General features: G+C 32.5%; 1 protein-coding gene and 1 long non-coding RNA gene across 5 annotated transcripts in view; one reads left to right on the top strand and one right to left on the bottom strand.

Moving 5' to 3' along the window:
- The window catches only part of LOC145294181 (solute carrier family 12 member 4-like), a 377,042-nt gene that overhangs the window by 5,268 nt on the left and 352,260 nt on the right, over positions 1-19,514 (bottom strand). For all 4 annotated transcript variants that reach the window (XM_080141297.1, XM_080141303.1, XM_080141288.1 and 1 more), the window contains 5 exons: positions 15,306-15,397; positions 9,961-10,052; positions 8,534-8,629; positions 6,221-6,423; positions 3,973-4,106 (listed from right to left, as the gene is read on the bottom strand). In XM_080141297.1, coding sequence (XP_079997423.1) covers positions 3,973-4,106; positions 6,221-6,423; positions 8,534-8,629; positions 9,961-10,052; positions 15,306-15,397 — 617 coding nt within the window. The remainder of the gene's footprint in view (positions 1-3,972; positions 4,107-6,220; positions 6,424-8,533; positions 8,630-9,960; positions 10,053-15,305; positions 15,398-19,514) is intronic.
- LOC145294196 (uncharacterized) overlaps positions 1-19,514 on the top strand; it is a 113,620-nt gene that overhangs the window by 28,010 nt on the left and 66,096 nt on the right. The window lies entirely within an intron of this gene.

Here is a 19,514-nt window from a genome sequence, read left to right as displayed (position 1 = left end):
TCTCAGCCAACTGTTCGCACAAAATACTGCCAACCTAGAAAACAGCTTTTTCTTCTCTAGCTAACTTTCAAATTTTACAGTGTGACTGGCTTTGGCCTTTTGACTAATATTAAAGTGAAGCATAGAATCTGTTCTGATTCTACACTTTGTTTGTTCTGTTCTCGATTAGTGAATAAGGAATCTTCCTAGACTGAGGCAAGTTTTATTTTTGTCCCAAGTTCCAATCCAGAGTTCCTCTTTTTGAAGAACTGGGTTTTCTCTACATTAAAAACCAACCTCATAGAGATGGCAAGTAAATAGAATGACTTTCCTATTATAAACCCTGTGTATCGCTTTATTGTAGGTCAATGTTTTTTTTTTTTTTTTTTGAAATTGTTATTAAATGCAGAGAAGTGAAATTTAGTACACTGGAAGATCATAGCAAGGTGCCTTATTCTCCTAATTTTTGTGGAGTTTGAACAAATATTTTGAAAGTTATGCTAATTTTTCTATTTTCTGGTAATTTTAAGTGTTTATCACTTTATTGAAAGTGTCTAAAAATGTATATTTTCAGTAATAAAACAAGACACCTTGTTATGCTCTTTCAGTGTACCAAATTTCATTTCTTTGCGTTTCATAGCAATTTTAAAATTAAAAAAATATTGACTTGCAATAAAGCGATACACAGGGTTTATGTCCTCTATTTTGGTCTCTCAGATCAACTAATTATCTCACATGACCCTTCTTTACTGATCACATCTCTATGTTTCCAGATATAAAGTTATATTTACTTGCATATTACTCATGCTGCTTTCTATAATTGTTTGTCCTGGCAATACATGTTATTTCGATTGTGTTAAGGATTATTAATGTAAACTCTTCAATAAGTAACTATGTTTAATTTTTGCCCCTTTTATATATTGTATTTTATTATGTTCCTCTTATATCTGTTTTTGACAAACCACCTCTAAGTGTAAATATATATATCTCTCTATATATATAAAGTTGGATATATCTATATGTTTATATATTTCTATGTATAAAATTCACTCTTAAATGAATTAATCGATCATTATGTATCTTGGAGTACAGCTACTAGGCGTAAGGAGTTGTAATGTGGGCTTTAATTTAGTTTATGCAAAGGAGTAAAGAATGAGTGAAATTCTTTCATAAAAATTCACGTACCTCTAATTATTTGTTAAATTTTAACTATGTATTAGAAAGCAATCAATAAATATTCCCAACATTTATTTTCTTTCAAATGTTTAAAAGAGTTTCTAGAAGGGGGGCATAATATAGGTACAACCATCCATTTGAAAATTTAAAAAGCATCGGATTTGTGTTGGATTTGATTCATAGTCCTGAAACACCAATTAAGCAAGAATTGTGGAATTTCAATTTCTTAAGACATTTTAAGTTTTGAATTTTGAACATTTTCTCAAATCCAAATCATGCAATGGATTTAAATTAAAATTGGAATAATAATCCTAGACGTAAAACTTAATATCATTATATCTTAATTTTAATCTTTGTAATAGGACATAAAATTGGTGCAAAAATACTCAGTTCAAATAATCAATTTTAGGTGTACTGGGATGAATATTCTTCTAGTAATACATATACTATATATATTTTACTAAATCTGAGTTCATCAACGTTTGTTTCCTTAAAGTTTTTTCCTTATGCATCTTAATAACAAAAAATAGAAAATGCAGATCGAAAGGGAGATGACTCGTTCAAATAATCACAAATTTATTAAATGTATTAAAATAGATTTTTTTCATGCATAACTAATGATTATTTTAGCATGTATATTATGTGTTTAAAATATATAAGAAAAAGAGGCCTTTAGGAAATAAACACTGATTAGATGTTTTGCCTAGTATCTCTCTCCCTCTTGGGTGTGCATGTGTTTAAAGAAAAGTTAGGTTGAAAGACTATAAGATTAGTAAAAAAGTGTGTGTGTGTGAAAAGACACTTCAGAACCTATTACTCAAGGAATTTTTGATCTACAGCCTTGAAATTTGGTACATAAAGAATTCAGACATGCAAAAAACTTTTTAATTGGTTTTCATTCGGAAAAAGAGCTGCTAAGGAGTAAAAATTGAAAAATTGGTACGTAGAAGGGAGAGGTCATCAGATTTTTATCTGTTTGTCAACTGTTTCATGAGTGAGCATGCATAACTCATTCACATCACAGATTACTTATGTCAAAAATAAGTAGACTTGAAACTTTTTAAAGATCAACACAAGCTGGCCTAATGGTTATCATACTTGATTCACTGTGATTAGGTTTTAGTTTCGATCTCAGCTTGAGAAGTTTTTTTTTTTACTTACAAGAAGTGAACTGTTTAGAAAAAAACATAATACTTGCATGCACATGTCTCAGTTTCTTTACGTTTTCTTTTTACTTCATTTTTTTTAAGGAATTTAACGTTATGTTTACTACCAACGGTATTCTGTTTATAATAAGAATTCTAAAGGAATTAAAATATAATATTTATACATATTTTACTATCGGGCAATGCTGGGTGACCTGCTAGTACATATATATATATATATATATATAAATCGAATTCCATTAGTTAATTCTATTGTATTTTTTGCCTGTAACAAATTGCAAAAGGGAACAGTCTGTGGGGATGTGTGTGATAGTCTGCATGTTGGTGTCGATGGGGACACCAAACGTCCTGTATATAACCCCACTTGTGCAGCTCGTTTTGTGTTTTCGCAACCTTCACTCGGACTTGGTTGAGTGCTACAACTCTTTCTGGGGGTTCAGAGCCTGCTGGAAGGTCTTCATTTGGTGCTGGAAGAGCCTTGTTGCTGTTGTTGTCTTTGACTGATTCATTCTATCAACACAGGCAAAGCTTCTCGACATGGGTTCTGTATAACAGTGTCCTGTCAAGTGTCACACCAAGATAAGTTGGGAATGCAGTGTTTTCAAGATTTTACCTCCCTAGATGATGTTGAGCTTCCTTTGGGCTAGGTGGTTCCGACGATGGAATGAGCACACCTTAGCTTTACCTGGGTTTAGGTTACGATGTCACTTGACATAGTATATTGACAGCTGCATGAATGCTTGTATCAACTGATCTTTGACTTTGAAGTCATTTGATTTGGTTGCAAGGCATGTGTCATCTACATAGATGAATATGCAGATGTTACAGAATGTGGCCATATCATTTGTATGTTGAAAAGTGTGGGAGCCAGAACTGAACCTTGTGAGAGGCCGTTCTTCTGCGCCCTCCACCTGCTCTTTTTCCGTCCATCTCTACATAAAATCGACAATTTTTTAGAAGGGAGTTGATGACATTGACTATGGGAATATTTTAACCATTTTGATAGCTTTTAACAAAAGCACTTGATGGTTAACTATCTATAAAAAACATACCACTGACCAGTCTTATGGAACCAATCCTATATGTATTTAATTAAGTTCAACACATGACTTACCAGGCTGAAAACCAGATTGGTCAGGAGTTAGATGAGACTCCATCTTGGAAATCTTAGCTGTAGAGATGAGAAGAGAACATCTATCTATTCGTTGCTTTTGTATTCCTTTGTCAAGACAAAACAGTATTCTGAGTGACGGCTCTCCATATATAATAGCAGTACTCCATAGTAGGATGTATCTGGCATATTAACAGTTAGAGGATTGTGTTAGGGGTGAGGTGCTTTCTAGAACAGTAGAATGATCCAACCATTTGTCCAGCGACCTTAACAAGAGATTTTATGTAAGTCTTCCATTTCAGAATGATTGAATGAAATTTAGTCATAGGAGTTTATTAAAAAAAAAATGTATGGCGTGTGTGTGTGTGTGTGGGGGGGGGTCTTATCGAAAGAGAGAGTCATTTATTTAAAAATAAATAAAATAAAGATGAGACATCTTTCATCAGATATATATTCCAAAGGCAGATTTGCAATATAGTTTTGGAAATAAATTTGAAATAAAAGAAAAAGAAGCGTCGTCCATTTTGCAGCAAAGGATACAGTTCTGCTCACCAGCTTCGGATTTCGGAGGTGTGGGAAGATTTAAGATGACCAATTGGGACTCATGCGATTTTTCAACAATCACTTCATTCAATTTCACAGCAGTGTGCATTCTTCGGACATTTTTCTTATCACTGCAATAGAAAATATGAACATAAAAATGTGTGCATAGTAAAAAGATGAGGAGTGAAAAGAATGAAAAAAAATTTTATTGAAAAAGGAGTCTTCTAAATTGAGGGGGACGGGGAGGAATGTTTGATAAGACATAGAGAAGGGAATATGATGCATAAGATTGTGAGAAATATATGCCCAGAGAACAATAGAGCAGAGAGAGAATGAGAATGATACAGTAAGAAAGCAAAGCAGAAAAATAACAGTGTGTGCGATGGAATAATAGGTGCGTGTGCACTTATTGAACCGCGCTATTTTTAAATAGTATTTTCAAGTTAAATTAAAGTTTTACGATATCTTTTTTCATTAAATTGTTAGGTGAAATTACAGAATAGTTACAAAACACCCTCCTCTCTCCATGTTAAGAATGGCTTTCTAAATAATATTATTTCAGCATGGTTCAATAAGTGCACAAATACCGAATAATAGAGCAAAAAGAGAGAAACAAACCAGAGAGAGAGAGAGAGAGAGAGTGAGAGAAAGAGAGAGAGAGAGAGAGAGAGAGAAAGGGAAATAAATCAGAGAAAGAGAGATAAATAAAGCAGAGAGAGAGGGAGATAAATCAGAGAGAAAGAGAGATAAATAAAGTAGAGAGAGGTAGATAAATTAGAGGGAGATAGAGAGAGAGAGAGAGAGAGAGAGAGAGAAATAAAGCAGGAAGAGAAAAAATAAAGCAAAAAGAGATAAATAAAGCAAATTGAGAGATTAATAGAGCAGAGAGAAAGAAAGATGAGCAGAGAGAGAGGGAGAGAGAGAAATAAATAGAGCAGAGAGAGAGAAAGACAGAGCAGAGAGAGAGAGAGAGAGAGAGAGAGAGAGAGAGAGAGGGAGAAATAGAGCAGAGAGAGATAATAACAGAATAGAGAGAGCAAAATGAAGGAATTACATCTGTATTTCTTTTAATTATTGGGTAAACATCAATCTGTAATTCAGCTACAATTAGTTGCATATTGATACGATAGTGGAAACAAGGAGCAAGAAGTGAATTCCCAAAGTTTAGAAAATTTTCCAGCAACTTATAACTTCTACAACAAAGTGATGGGATTTTGCTGCTAGTCGGGTAGGTCGGGGGGTATTTACCTTGGGGGTGGAGGTACAGATACAGGAAGTTTATTGGAGAATATTTCATGAAAATACCTTTAAACTAAACACAGAAATGCAATACTACATTGATGCAATAGGGGATGCAGCTTAGCATAGGGCACATGATCTATTAGGTTAGAAATTCTTTTTTACACTGTGTTCAAGAAGCGAGAGATTAGTGGTTGGTGCACAAGCTCAGATATTGCTGAAATATTCCATGGGCAGGTTGTAATTTTGTCAAATTATGTCATGATCCAAAAGATAAGAAATAAAAACTAAAATAACATCCTATATACAAGCTTATCACTCGAACTCCACGGCTTAACATTCACAGGTAACACGAATTGGAACAAATACATTGAAGACATTGCCAAGGCTGCTGCAAAGAAATTGGGCTCCATCTAACGTGCTAGAAAACTACTCACACCTGAGAGTATCCTAAATCTTTACAAAGCCACTATTCACGCATGCATGGAGCTGTGTTGCCACATGTGGACTGTGCATCTACCACTAGTCTCTCTTTCTTAAACAGGGTCCAAGACAAAGTTTCAAATCAAATAGCCAAACTCCAACCTCTGTCCCATCACTGCAATGTTGCATTCCTGGGTCGGTTCTACAAGTACTTTAATGGAATGTGTTCTGATGAACTCATAGCACTTATGTCCCCTTAACGTACATACTTCTGACTAACCTGAAAAGCAGCAAAATTTCACCCTTTTTACCACTGAAATCCATAGATGTTGAAAAGCCTCCTACTCTAGTTTCTTCCCTCAGACTGCTAGACTTTGGAACCTTCTTCCTGTTTCCTGCTTCCCTTGACTATACTGACATGCATAAGTAAATGTGAATAGACATCTTGCTACTTAACTCCTCACAATCCCCTGTTAGACATGATTCCAAATAGTAGCTGCTTGCATCAAATGCCAATACTCATTGTTTAGGATGAAAAAAGAGTAAAACAAAAAATAGATTAAAAAAAAACAATTATACTCACGGCTTCATTTGAAACAATTCTTTTCCAAGTTCCTTGCCAATAGACCGCCCCTCAGATGGGGAGAAGGTGTATTGGCTTCGGTCGAGTTCGAGTGAATTTGCAGATTCGTTGCTTTCCACTACTTCCTCAACCACCGTCTCTAGAGTGGCATCCTTAGACTCCAACTGACTAGGGTTGTGTGCACGGTCAATAATTGATTGGGCCTGATAATGACGAGAAGATACATTTTAAAAACAAAATTCAATTCAAATCATACATAAATTTAACGTTTTTATTTGTACGGTGGTTGGACAAAATAATTCTTAGATTCAAAGCTCTTAATTGCATTATTACTCTCATATTTGGTTTCATGCTGCCATGTATTGGACAGCTTTAAGAAATTGATTTTCGGACTAATCTATCTCTTGCATTATTTGGATTATTTGAACTACTGTTCTCATCTTGAGTGTGATTTTCACAACGTTTTAGACGATGTAATCACCTACCATTTTTAGGTACATCTTTTCAAGCTCGAGAAGCTTTCTGTCGAACTTGGGAATCTGCACCAAAATCTGAATCCTTTATTTAATCCACTGATGTAGCATGCTCTCATTCCACCAGCCATGACTGAATAGAAGTTTGGAGTAATTTGCACTTGTGTTCTGAGTATCAATGAGGATTGAACCTCAAAGCTCTAGAAAAGTATCACATACAACTGGAATTTTTACTAAGTACTTTATCCATTACATCCTGGATCATTGTGGACAATTCTAGTATAAAATTTTGGAACCTTGACTCTATTCTTGTTTTTAGATGTGCAAGCTTACTATATAATACCCTACCTCCGTGCAAGTTTTTATCTCTCTCATTTCATTTTTATCAATTCCTCCCATGTTTTTTGTGGACTGGATCTGTTTCCTTAACTGTTCTATATCTACTGTTGCAGTTTTTATGAGATATCCAGCTTTAATCAGTACCAGGCCATCATTTTAAGTCAGAAATAAGCTAGACTCATTTTTAGATGGATAACAAGTGCATCTAGAAAATAATACTTGTAAATATTTAAAAGGGAAATAACTCTTTGCCCTTAAGTTGTCTCAAAATGCATTTAGGAAAGTATACTTCCATACCCTTCATTTAGCTAGATTGTAATGGGAAACATTTGTCCAGCGAAAGACAAATATTACCTCATTTCAAAGTCTTTCATTTTTCTGTTGTATTTATATAATTATTATTAATTTTGTCTATATAGAATCGTTTTCATCCAAATTATTTCATCATATTTGTGTCTTAACATTCACAAAATACCATTTTATTTTACAAATATCTATTAAACTTAGCAGTTATTTTGGTAACAATAGTTTGATGATTTTTTCTCATAGTACATTTTAATATGTTGGTCAATCGTAGTCAGTTTAAAAATCCACTTGGTTAATGGAGATATTTTTACCTTTCACTTGTGAAGCTGAAGATACAAGCGGATGTATTCTGGTATAAAAGAGAATCAACTAGAATTCAAATATACTTTTCGAAAAACATTTACCTACTGCAAAGTCGTGGTCTTTACAAAACATAGAAAAAGATGTATTATACTTGCTCTCATCTCATTAGAAGAAAGGCAGCATTCTCTGTCCATGTTTATGCTCTGAAGAACAGCCTACCAGAGATAATGACAGTGTTTATCATATCTAGGGTTAAATTCGCCTGGACAAAACATATTCAGACCGTATACAGATGTATAAACCTTCTCACTATCCTTTTACATGGCTTGTTAAACTTTGCTATTTTTTTTTTGCCAATAAATTTGATTTCTGCACAATATTCTGTTTTCTATAATGCTTACCAAAATGAATAATCTTAGGATATCTCTGACCTATCCAGGAGTTAGATACATTAAATGCAAATAATTACATCAAATGAAACTTTTTCACTGCCGATTTCCATCGAACCAAAAGAGGGACCCTTACTTAATCAGGATTCCTGGACCTTAGAATAGACTTCTAAGAAAGGTAATAAACGCACCAACAACGCTACAATTCAAGGTGAATTTGCTGGGCTCTTTTATCCTCTTCTGAGTAAATGTCTACCAGCCTTTCCCTACAACGCAATTGGAGCATGGTTACTTTATTTATTTTTTTTACCAAATTAATGAAATTGAATCGAATCAAGAGCCAGATATTTTCTAGAGCTATCGAATAACTAACCATTTACCCCAATAATCTTAACCATAAATATTTAACATTTTATTTTCCTTAAAGATAGAAAAAAAATCAGATTATGAAATTTAGACTTATTAATGAATATTAAAAAAAGAAACATAAGTAAATTTCATACCGTTTCTTTTTGAAGCCGCATATTGTTGAGCAGCTGGGTTCTCTGTTCCATCATTAGGGTTCGCTCATATGTATACGCTGAAATATCTGAGCTATTCTGTAAACAAAAATATAGTGTTATTAAGAATAAACATATGCGCCCTCAATGTGCAAACCTAATATATAAAGTCAAATCACTTCCATTATCATTTTTTTAAATTTTTATTGTGGATCTTTGCATTGTTAAGAACAATAAAAGTAATTCGAATTAATTCCTTCCAGGTAATACTTTGGACCCAAATTATTTTCAAATGGCTGAAATTATCTTTAACTGACTTAATTACCATTGATTGAAACAAAAACTATTTTGAAAAACGAAAACCACATAGCTTACAAATAGAAATGCAAAATAAATTGTAATATAAATACACCCTCAAACAATTTCGGATCAGTACAGCTAGTATGAAACATTTTGTTAATAGCACATAAAAAAATTTAATCATTTATTTTTTTAAATTCCTTTTCATTAAAACTTATGCACAAACTATATAAAAATAAAAGAGTATAAAAATAAACAAGTATGAAAATATATTAAATAAAAGGGCAGGAAAATACAAAAAGAGCATGAAAATGAAAGAGTATAAAAATAAAACAATCAAATTAATAATCCATGATATCCGTTAATTAATTTCTTTAACCACATGTAATCAGATTTCACTCTCAAATACATATCACCGCCACATAACAGTCTTAAAGTATTTTCCTCTCAAATATTATGTCTCAATAAATTAAGAACAGTTAATAATAGATAATAGAAAGTTATATTTATATAATTCTTCATGTAATCACATAAAATGATACAAAAAGATAAAATATTTATTGATTTTTAGTAATTACTTCCAATGTTCGATATGCGAATAGAGCTAGGTAATAAGTTCTAGAAAATATATAGTAGCTAAGCCACACAGAAGCATTTTATCCCCGGAGGGAATCGTCAGGGTAAAGGCATTTTAGCCTGATGATTCGACAGATATGAAATGTGGAAGCTTCTGTGTAGCTTTATTGCCAAAGGTACCGATGGAGGTGAAACTAATGCAGAATTTTGTTTCACAAAAACACTGTCAACTCAACTCCAAGTATCAAAGGTACCAAATGTGACCAGTTTATCAAACAATTATCCTGTGGGTCGAGTTTCCTGTGTTTCCATGAAATTGAAGGTACCCATGGGAGATCAAGCTAATGTATAGTATCCATTAAATTATATGCATGCTCTTGCACAAATAATTGAGCACTCTTGTTATTCCTCTTATAACACTGAATTACACTCTTTATATGTTTATTATAAGTATAACTTTCCGGAAATGAAAATTTTAATTCAATTTTTTTTTATAATTTTTGAAAACCAACTCAAAGAATTTATTGTTTTAAAAAATCAAAAATGCTACTTACCATTTCTACAATCTTCACTTCTGCTTCTATTCGAAGGTTATACATATATTGGTTAAGATCCTTCTCCATCTGGATACTGTTATCTTCCAGTTCTTTGGAAATGTTTGTTAAAGAAAGCAACAAAACGTTCAATCAAATGCACAATGTAAAAACGGCAGAAATAATTACATTTTCAGCCGATCAATCCACAAAAGTTATTTTCACACTGCATAAAAAAAATAATGATCTTGTAGAAAAATTTGCCTAGAAAATTATGTATCACTCACCATATTCTTCAGACCTTGCCTCAACAGATTACCATTTTAACTATATACAGATACGGGTATGTAAAAAAGAAATAATCATAAAAACGGTATCAAAATTAAATTTAATTGTTATTAAAATCAAATTTCCAATTTGTATATCGACGAGGAGTATTGACTAGTTTTACAGAACGACCGGGAGGTGAAAATGGTTAAGTGATTAATGACACAGACAACCAAAATGTGAAAAGTTTGAATCCAGCTCGTTCCACAGAAATAAATTCACTTAGGATGTTAACAACCTTCAAGTGGTCCCTCCTGTAAGTATCTAATGTGTTTTTAAAAAGAATTCAAACTAGAAAGACATCGGGAAAACTAATGCCAACAATAGAATCATCTGATTCATACGAAATGAATGAATGAACAAAGCGGCCACAATTAGAAAATAATTTTAGCACCAATACATCATAATCTTAAAAATAAATGCAATTTTTTTTAGCTACTGTATATTAACTTTCCAATAAAATTATCATGTCAGGAAATTTCATGCTTACAAAAGCAGTTTTTTCCACATAAGATTAAATTGAGCAGATGGTTGGTGATTGGTTGTTTTTGTTTTATGACACATCAAACCTTTTTGTGTTATTTAATGCTGAATACAATAATTGTGGAATAAGTTTTTATTGGTACATTTTTATTCAGGAAGCCAGTATCTTCAGACAATCTGATTTGGTAGCACCTGAAGAGATTAGGACTATGTGACGCCACGAACATCTGAAATAATGTCTCTTCCCCTTGAAAAAAGTATTGATAGCACTCCTCATAATGATTGTGAAAAGTCAAGGCACATAGGCATATTGAGACGAGAGAGCACCATTCAGACTGCCATTGGAAGAGCAGAGAGTACATGAACCTTGGGAATGTAATGAAGAACAAGCCAACAGAGGTTAAACAGGTTTTCTAGTGTAGATGGGATTAAGGGGTCAAATCAAATTAAATTGGTTGAGTCAGGCTTAAAACTGGAACAACTTTGACAAGGATGAGCGTTGAGTGCATAATGATGTGTCAGTGACAGAGGGACCCATATCCCTCCTCTACCCCTAAAATATATAGAAACACACATGGGACATTTTTAGTCAGTCAATCAGTTAGAATTCAGTTCGAGTTTAGTGTCGACAGTTCAAGTCTGAGAGACACTCATCAGAAGATGAAGATTTCTTGTGGAAGTGACGAGAGTTAGCGATGTATAGCAGATGAAATGATAGAGAAATTCCCACCCTCCTAAGGATAGGCAGAGAATAGAAACACAACTTTGACCATGAAACAAATAAAGTTCCAATTGTCCAGAGAAGTGACTTGCGTTGTTATGAGCTTTTGCTCCAGAGGAACAACACAATTATAAGATGCGGAGACAAGATATAAAAAGGTATGTTCCGCTTTTATTTTATAAACCCTACCAAAAGGGTTGATGCACCATAAATATGAACATTGACTCAATATAAGCGGACATCCCCCCCCACGCATATATAATAGAATTAGTACCACTTAAATTCTAGAAAAAGTCAACAATTGTTATTAGCCAGGAATCAATGGTAAACGGCCGATATACAAAAGTCATCAAAAGAAACAGAGTTGTCCAAAGTACACCAATTGTTATTGTAAGTAATTTATGATAATGACGAATGTAAAAACTCATAGTGAGTAAATAAATGGTAATACTATATATTAGTAAATAGTAAGTTAGGAAAATATATTTGTAGCAATTAAACTACATGGAGGTTTCTGTGTTTCATCATCACAGAGAATCATCAGAATAAATGCATGGTATTCATATTACCGGGAGGTTTTATATATCCACATGGTGTTTAATCTAGCTATCTAACCAATCAGATTCTCTCCCGAGGGTTAATGCTTTCATTAGCCAATGATAGGGTTTCACCCAAATTAATATATATATATATATATATATATATATATATATATACTAGACTACTCATACCCATTAAATCATAAATACTACTATTACACTGGGCAACAAATTTTACTTTTGAACGTTGTCTAGATTTCTACAACTGACTTAGGGTATTTTTGCACTGCTGAATCAATCAGTGGCATCAGAAAAGGTTTTTGTGTTAAGTTGATTTTAAAAATATCAGATTTTGTGACAAAATCGATTACATTTTTGTAGCATTATCAACTGATTTTTGTCAACACATATCTTAAATATGTTTTGAAGAGAAAAATTGTTTTGTCACAAACATTTATTGATCACCTGATAGAAATATCGATTACTGTAAACTAAATGGTGAGCATTGATAAATGTAAGTACACATCAATTGCATGTTGCTTCATCATTGTTCAACTTGAAGATCCATTTCTTTGAACTTTTGGAATGCTCAGTGGCAGGGAGGTCTCTTGTCAGATTCCAACAGTAGTCAACCAGCAACCCTGATACCTGGTCTCCATCTCTTTCAGGTCCTTATGGAATCTCTCCTTCTGTGGGTCACTCATTGAACCCAGGTTCTCAGGAAACTGGTCCATATGTGAAAATAGGTAGTGCATCTTGATGCTTATGTTGCAGCCCAGGTTTCTAAAGCAGTCAGCATGTTGTTGACAAGTTCTGTGTAATTTCTGGCCTTATTGTTGTCAAGAAACTTCTTCACTTCCACACTTCCAGTTCCACTTTGTTCCTTGAGTTTTTGAACTCTGGATCTCTGATGAGCTGCCAATCTGAGAATCATCAAAGATGCCAGGTTTCATCTTCTTCATGGTCAATCTTAGAAAAGCCTAGTACAAGTGAAGCAGTTACCATCCTTGTCCAGAGCTTTAGTGAACTACATGATTAAGTCCTGCTTCATGTACAGCGGTGGGAAGAGTATTCTGTCTTTGTTTACTAAAGGGTCATTGATAATATTCCTTTCTTTGCAAAGTACCAATTCCTCCTACACAGGCCAATCCTTCTTTCCATATGCTGAGCACCAATTTTTGGGAGATTTTGAGATTATATGACTTCAAACCAATCCCTTTTCAACATAATCACTCAGAACTACCAGACCTGAATACTTTTTGTCATTAAAATAATACTTTCCAATCAAAACATGCCATTTTACTCCCACGACTTTAAAAATGCTCCACACATACGCACATTTGAACAAAAACGTAAAAACAACCTGATTGAACAAAACAAATGTGATTTTTGGATTTCAGATTCTTCCTTAATCAGCTGAAAAAATGCAAAGAGCAAATTTGTTGTTGATCAGTGTTATCTATTTCATTAAAAAAGTTCATAAACTGACTTATCTCTTAAGACATTCTTGCATTACTGAAACTAAGTTGAACAACTTATGTTTGTACCAGTTGTGATTCGTCTTCAACCATCAGTTGGATAGTGATTTTGTTGCTGTCTGACTTATAATCCTGTTCAGTGTTATGAAGTTCACCTTTCCAGGCTTTACCTTCTCTTTTAGAATGGCTTAGTTTATCGTTAATCGCCTGAGGCACCTCTACTAGGAAATGCTAATGGTCCTGCTTAGGAAGTTTTTGTAGGTCAGAGTATGCTAATCCTGATGCACTGTTCTTTAGTTGGAAGCCATGTTTAGTTTCAGAACAGTTTCCGGTGGTTAGTTGTTCTATACAAGTCCTGGAGTTGACCGGTTCTCAGTAGACAGTTGTTTTGTTTAGGTTCCTGACTTTATAATTTTGTAGCCACAGAGCAAAAGATTATTTCTGTGTTGACATGAAGAAAGCATATGCAAGGTTTCTAAAGAAAAAGGTTTCATTTTTACGGAGCAATTCTGGTTTCTGATTGGTTGGTAGCAGAACGTGAACTAATTTGATTTGTCAATTCCTAGCAGCATCGTTTATAAATAGAATCTTCCAACTGCGAGGGACCATACCCCATTATGTATCAAAAATACTGCAACCCCTTATTTTTTTATAATGGGAAAGTCCTTTTGGTTCATTTTTTAATTCAGTTCAAAAATAAATATATTTATATATTTAAACATACATAACAAAAATAGAAATCATTTGGATTTTTAAATTGGAGCATGTAAAAAGAAGCCAGTTTTAATTTTGTTTAAATGTCAATATATATATATATATGTATAAAAAAGAGAAATAAAAGAAATGGATTTTTATTTTTACCTTAAAAAGGGTGGGCATGTGAAAAAGGAAGCCATTTCTTTATTCAGTCTTGTTCAAAACGCATATATATATATACATATAAATAAATATACAAGTAAATAAATATACTTTTAAACTTAACACCTGATCTTGTGTCTAACCTCCTGTAAATAAAATGAGTTGCTTACTTTTATGTTATCTTTATGGTCATCTCAAAACAGCTGTTGTTTGTCCGAAAATATATTAAAACAGTCAAAACGTTTTGTAATTTAAAATTTGGAAAAAATATTTTATTTATCTTCTCTCCAGAAGAAGAAACACAAGGTTAAGTGTGGGTTTGATGAAAGTGTTTCTGTGAAACGAATTGGATTCGAACTTGGCACAACCAGGTTTTCAGTTTGTGCTGTTAACCACCTAGCTACTGTCATCTCTGGAAATAATATTTTATAAGCAAGATAATTCATCTATCAATAATTTAGGTGAAAACACTATTATGTACTCTCATATGCCGTAAAAACTTAAAAAATTATGAAAAATGGTTCAATAAAAGATCTGCTAGTAATATATTTCCAATTATAAAATTAGTTAATAATTAAAAAAAAATTGTTGAAAACAAATTATTATTTACAAAAATAGAATAAATAAATAAAAAATAAGCCTAAAATATAATTTGGAATTTTTGAGATTAACACTGGTTCACAATTTCCAATTTTAGAAAGAGTTGCCATGATGAAATGAATACCTTCCATTTTACTCATATTTGTTTATCCCTCTACTATTCACCATGTCCATAAAATTATCTTTCTTCGTTGACCATTCTGTTTCCATACTGGCACCGCTAGAAGTGAAAAATCTCTCTATTCACTTTTTCAAATCATACGTACATTTGAAGCTAGATATTTCATGGTATGGAAATTTGTGTACAGTAATTCATTGGTCGATTTAAATTCCTGTTAGAATCAGTGTGGAAAAGGATACGTGCAACAGTGAAGATCCGTAACTTGCAGTTCTTCCAGACTTTGTGTTGTCTAAGCAGAAAGGGCAATAACATCAATAGACCTCCCTCATGTGCAAAAGTGGGTTAAGGAGAAAATGGCAAATCAAATGAAAAAACAAAAAACAAAACAAAGAAACAACAACAACAACAAAAACAAATACTCCCCACCCCAGAGAACATGGCTTTTTTTTATCATTGTAATTTCTGTACAATTGTACAGAAATTACAATGAAATAAAAGCCACGAAAACCGATTTTTTTTTTTTTGCTTTACATACGACAAATGGCTCCTGATTCTCTATTCGTGTGACGTCATTCGAACACTAAGATTCTTATGTGAAGAACAAGAAGCAACCAATTTTAATATAGGTGGCTGACATGCTGTTTTTTTCACTAAAATTATTTATAGTTAGAGGGAAATATTTAAACAAAATACGAATCAAAGTTTGAAAAGTAGACAAACATTTTTTCTTTGGCTGAACATTTGGGTATGTTTTATTGTTCACAGTCCTTCAAATCAAATACATAACAAATAAATGTTATCAAAAGGAAAGATAAGTTACACTTGTACCTACCAGGACAATATTTTTAGTGATTTTTCTCACTTTAAAACGTTTAATCGGTTTAAAAAACAAAGTGTCTAACGTTTACATGAGAGCAAGAAAAATGGCTGCATGCTTAGCTCATAAAATTCAAAATTATACAAAATACTGTTAGAAACTCACCCAATCTACGTTACCGTGACATATATTGGGTAGGTTTTTAACAGTATTTTTTATAATATATTTTAATTTTAAGTCATTTTCAAATTTTCGAATTTTATGGCTAAACACGCAGCCATTTTTGTTCTCTCATGTAAATGCGAGATACTTTGTTTTTCAAACCAATTAAACGTTTTAAAGTGATCAAAACCACTAACAAAACTGTCCAGGTAGGTACAAGAGTAACTTATCTTGCCTTTGATAGCATTTATTTGTTATGCATTTGATTTTTGCACCAATTTTTCGAAGGACTGTGAACAATAAAACATACCCGAACATTTTTTCTTTTCATGTTTGGCATGTATTTTATGAAATATTCCTCTGAATCTAAACAAAAATATTTTTTATAAATATTTTTAGCAAGGAAAAAACACCATAGCAGTCCGTCTAAATTAAAATTGGTTGCTTCCTGTTGTTCTTGACATAAGAATCTTAGTTTGCTCTAATGATGTGCCTAAATATCACACGAATAGAGAATCAGAAGGAGCACATTTATCGTGCCTTAATTTGTGGTACATAAATGGTAAAACTCTGTAAATAAATAAATACAAAAGTTGAGCCTATTTCTTGGATTAACAATAAAGTCAATACACCCTAGTTCAAGTTAATTCAAATTTACATGATAGACACACCATGTGCTTACATATATGCGATATCAGTCACCAAGTCATTTGCATATTGGTTTCGAAAAAGGACACTATTGATTTACTATTATTTATTATTTTTTTCGATTCAATGATTGTTTTGATTTTGATATAACAAATAATAGTTATGATAAAGATTAGGCACTGAAAATCAGTTCTGGTTGCTGACTTTGCCAGTTGCAGACTGGAAGATGGTGACAAGGTAGAAAGTGTTCCCCATTACAATTCACATAAAAAAATCAAACGTTTTTAATTGCATTTTTATGGTGTCTTTTGTTTATTAAATTGTTAGGTGAAAGTATAGAACAGATAAAGCCCCTTTCCCCATGTTAAGTATTACTTTCTAAATAATAGTGTTATTATTTCAGCTTGATCTGTAAACTGCAGAAGTACTGCTTTCTTTCACAAATACTTAAATGAGTTGAAAATGTTTTTTTTTCTATTTACAAATACTCATTATTTTTTTTCTACAAAAACAGTTTGTAATTATATAAAAAATAGTTCACAAGCTTCACCAAGACCTCACGTTATCTGAGATAAAGATAAGGGACATTTCTTGCAGTGTCTGCAAAGCAGCAACCAAAACTGAAATTCTGTACCTAATCTACAGACATTACCCAAATTATTCTGTTCACAATATTGTCTTATTTTCTAGACAAATATTTAACATTTATGTTCAAATGTTCTTTCCTAGAAAGATCGACTTGATTTTTTAACAAGTTGTGATCTATTTCTAAATAGCAAGTGAAAGAGCAAATTTATTTCATACCTCTTTTCTTTAATCACACTTAAAAGATAAATTTGTATCGAAATGACTAAACTGCTAATGTTTATCTATGTGAATAAATGAGAAATTATTTTGCTTTGTGTTACAATAAAGCTATGAATTAAATGTTTATTTTAAACTAGGTAATGAGTAGTCATGAAAAACAAGCAACAATAATCAGTAATTGTACGAATTCATTCAAGATGCTATTTAGAATGTAAGTGAAAGTGAGGGAGCGCTAATTATTTCTGTTTAAAATCTTGTGTATCATGATTGGAATTAATATGAGCTACAAAATGAAATAAGAAACGGTTTCTTAAAAATAATTATATTTGTTAATAAAATAACACGGAAAACTCTTTGCTATCTTTGTGTGAATACGTATTTGAGAGAAGTAGTTTGTTTGAAATAAATGTAATAATGTTTTAAATCGGAATTAAAATGTGTGCATAGGTTCATGAAACATGCTTTAGGAATTGCTGTAAGTGTGAATATGAAAGATCTGTTTTGAAAGTGTTCGGTTATTTTTTCTATTCAAGCTGTAGATGCAGGAGGGAAAATCGAGATTATTTTATTATCTAGTAGATAGATTGACGTTTCAAATATTTAAAATAACAAACTTTGCGAAGAGATAGCAAACCGGCAAATCCAGGTAGTTAAAAACTAAAATCATAACTAGTTTTATAATTCGAAAGAATAGGCAGGAGGAGGTGTCTCCGACAAGAGGGTGGGGCCCAGGAGATGGGTAAGACTATGATACGTGATGCAGCGACAACAAGCCAAGAATGGAGGAAAAAGGAGGGAAGAGCAAAAAGAGCAAGATGGGAGTATGGATAGAGTAAAAGGATAAGACGATGGTCGAGGATGGGAGGATGAAATGACTAAGGTATAGTCAGAGGAAGAAAGCAAGATATGGGTAAGAATAGAAGAACCAAGATGGAAGAGGAAAGGGCATGAGCTAAACAAAAACAGGATTGCAGAGTCTGACTCCTAAGTTTCCAAGATTTTGACTGATTCCTAGAATTTCAAAAAGGTATCCTGTCGAATTTTCTAAGTTACACCCAATAGCATTTAAGCTGATAAATCCAACAAATTGATTTTTTTCCATGGGTAGAGCTTATAGTACATGCATTTTTTGTTTGTTAGTATGTTCTAGAATAATGTTATCTAACAAAAGTCATCCAAAAAATAATGTTTTTAACAATAATGAATTTTAAATCCTTAAATGAAGTTTACACTAACTTAGTACTCTAGTAATATAGAAAATAACACAGGATTCCTGAAAATAAAGGATATATATTACCCTATAAATATATTATAACCATGACTTTTACTGATAATCATCCCTGGTGATTAATACTGACGAACCAGAGGTATAAAACGATTATGGCAGATACATCAGCCAGTTCTCGCTAGAAGCAAGGAAATACATTAGGAATCCAAACAGAAGTTGTCTATCGTATTTAATGAAGTGGGTTTAAAAGGAAGAAATATTGTTTATATATATATATATATATATATATATATATATATATATATATATATATATATACATACATGTGGACCATGTGGCATTGCCTGATCATAAAATACGGTTAAATATGATATTTTAATTTATGCAGATTTCATGTTTATTATTATAGAGTCAATACTCTATTGATTATTATATTGTACCTAATATAGTGTATTGATTTCAAAAGCAAAAAAAAAAAAAATGACTTGGATGCCATCAGCTAGAATCTAAACCAAAATATGTAGCTCTTCAACCTTATTTATTACCGTCTGATCTAAATCCATACACATAAAAACTTAACGTTGTTAAAGATATAAATGTATATTTGTGCATGCGTATACGTAACCTGTTTCAATTTTGATCGCTTAGCAGCTATTTTTACCGGTAACAAACCAAATTGAATTTGTTCCACAGATCTAAATCCTCTATATGTCAAGTTTTAAGTGTACACCAAAGATTTAAAGAGGAGTTTGGTAGAGATCGTTCCTCATACATACAGAAAAGGTC

This window comes from Euprymna scolopes, chromosome 2 (assembly GCF_053919585.1).
Source record: "Euprymna scolopes isolate OS-2025 chromosome 2, ASM5391958v1, whole genome shotgun sequence".
Classification (NCBI taxonomy): Eukaryota; Metazoa; Mollusca; class Cephalopoda; order Sepiida; family Sepiolidae; genus Euprymna; species Euprymna scolopes.
This window is presented reverse-complemented; position numbering and strand designations above follow the sequence as displayed.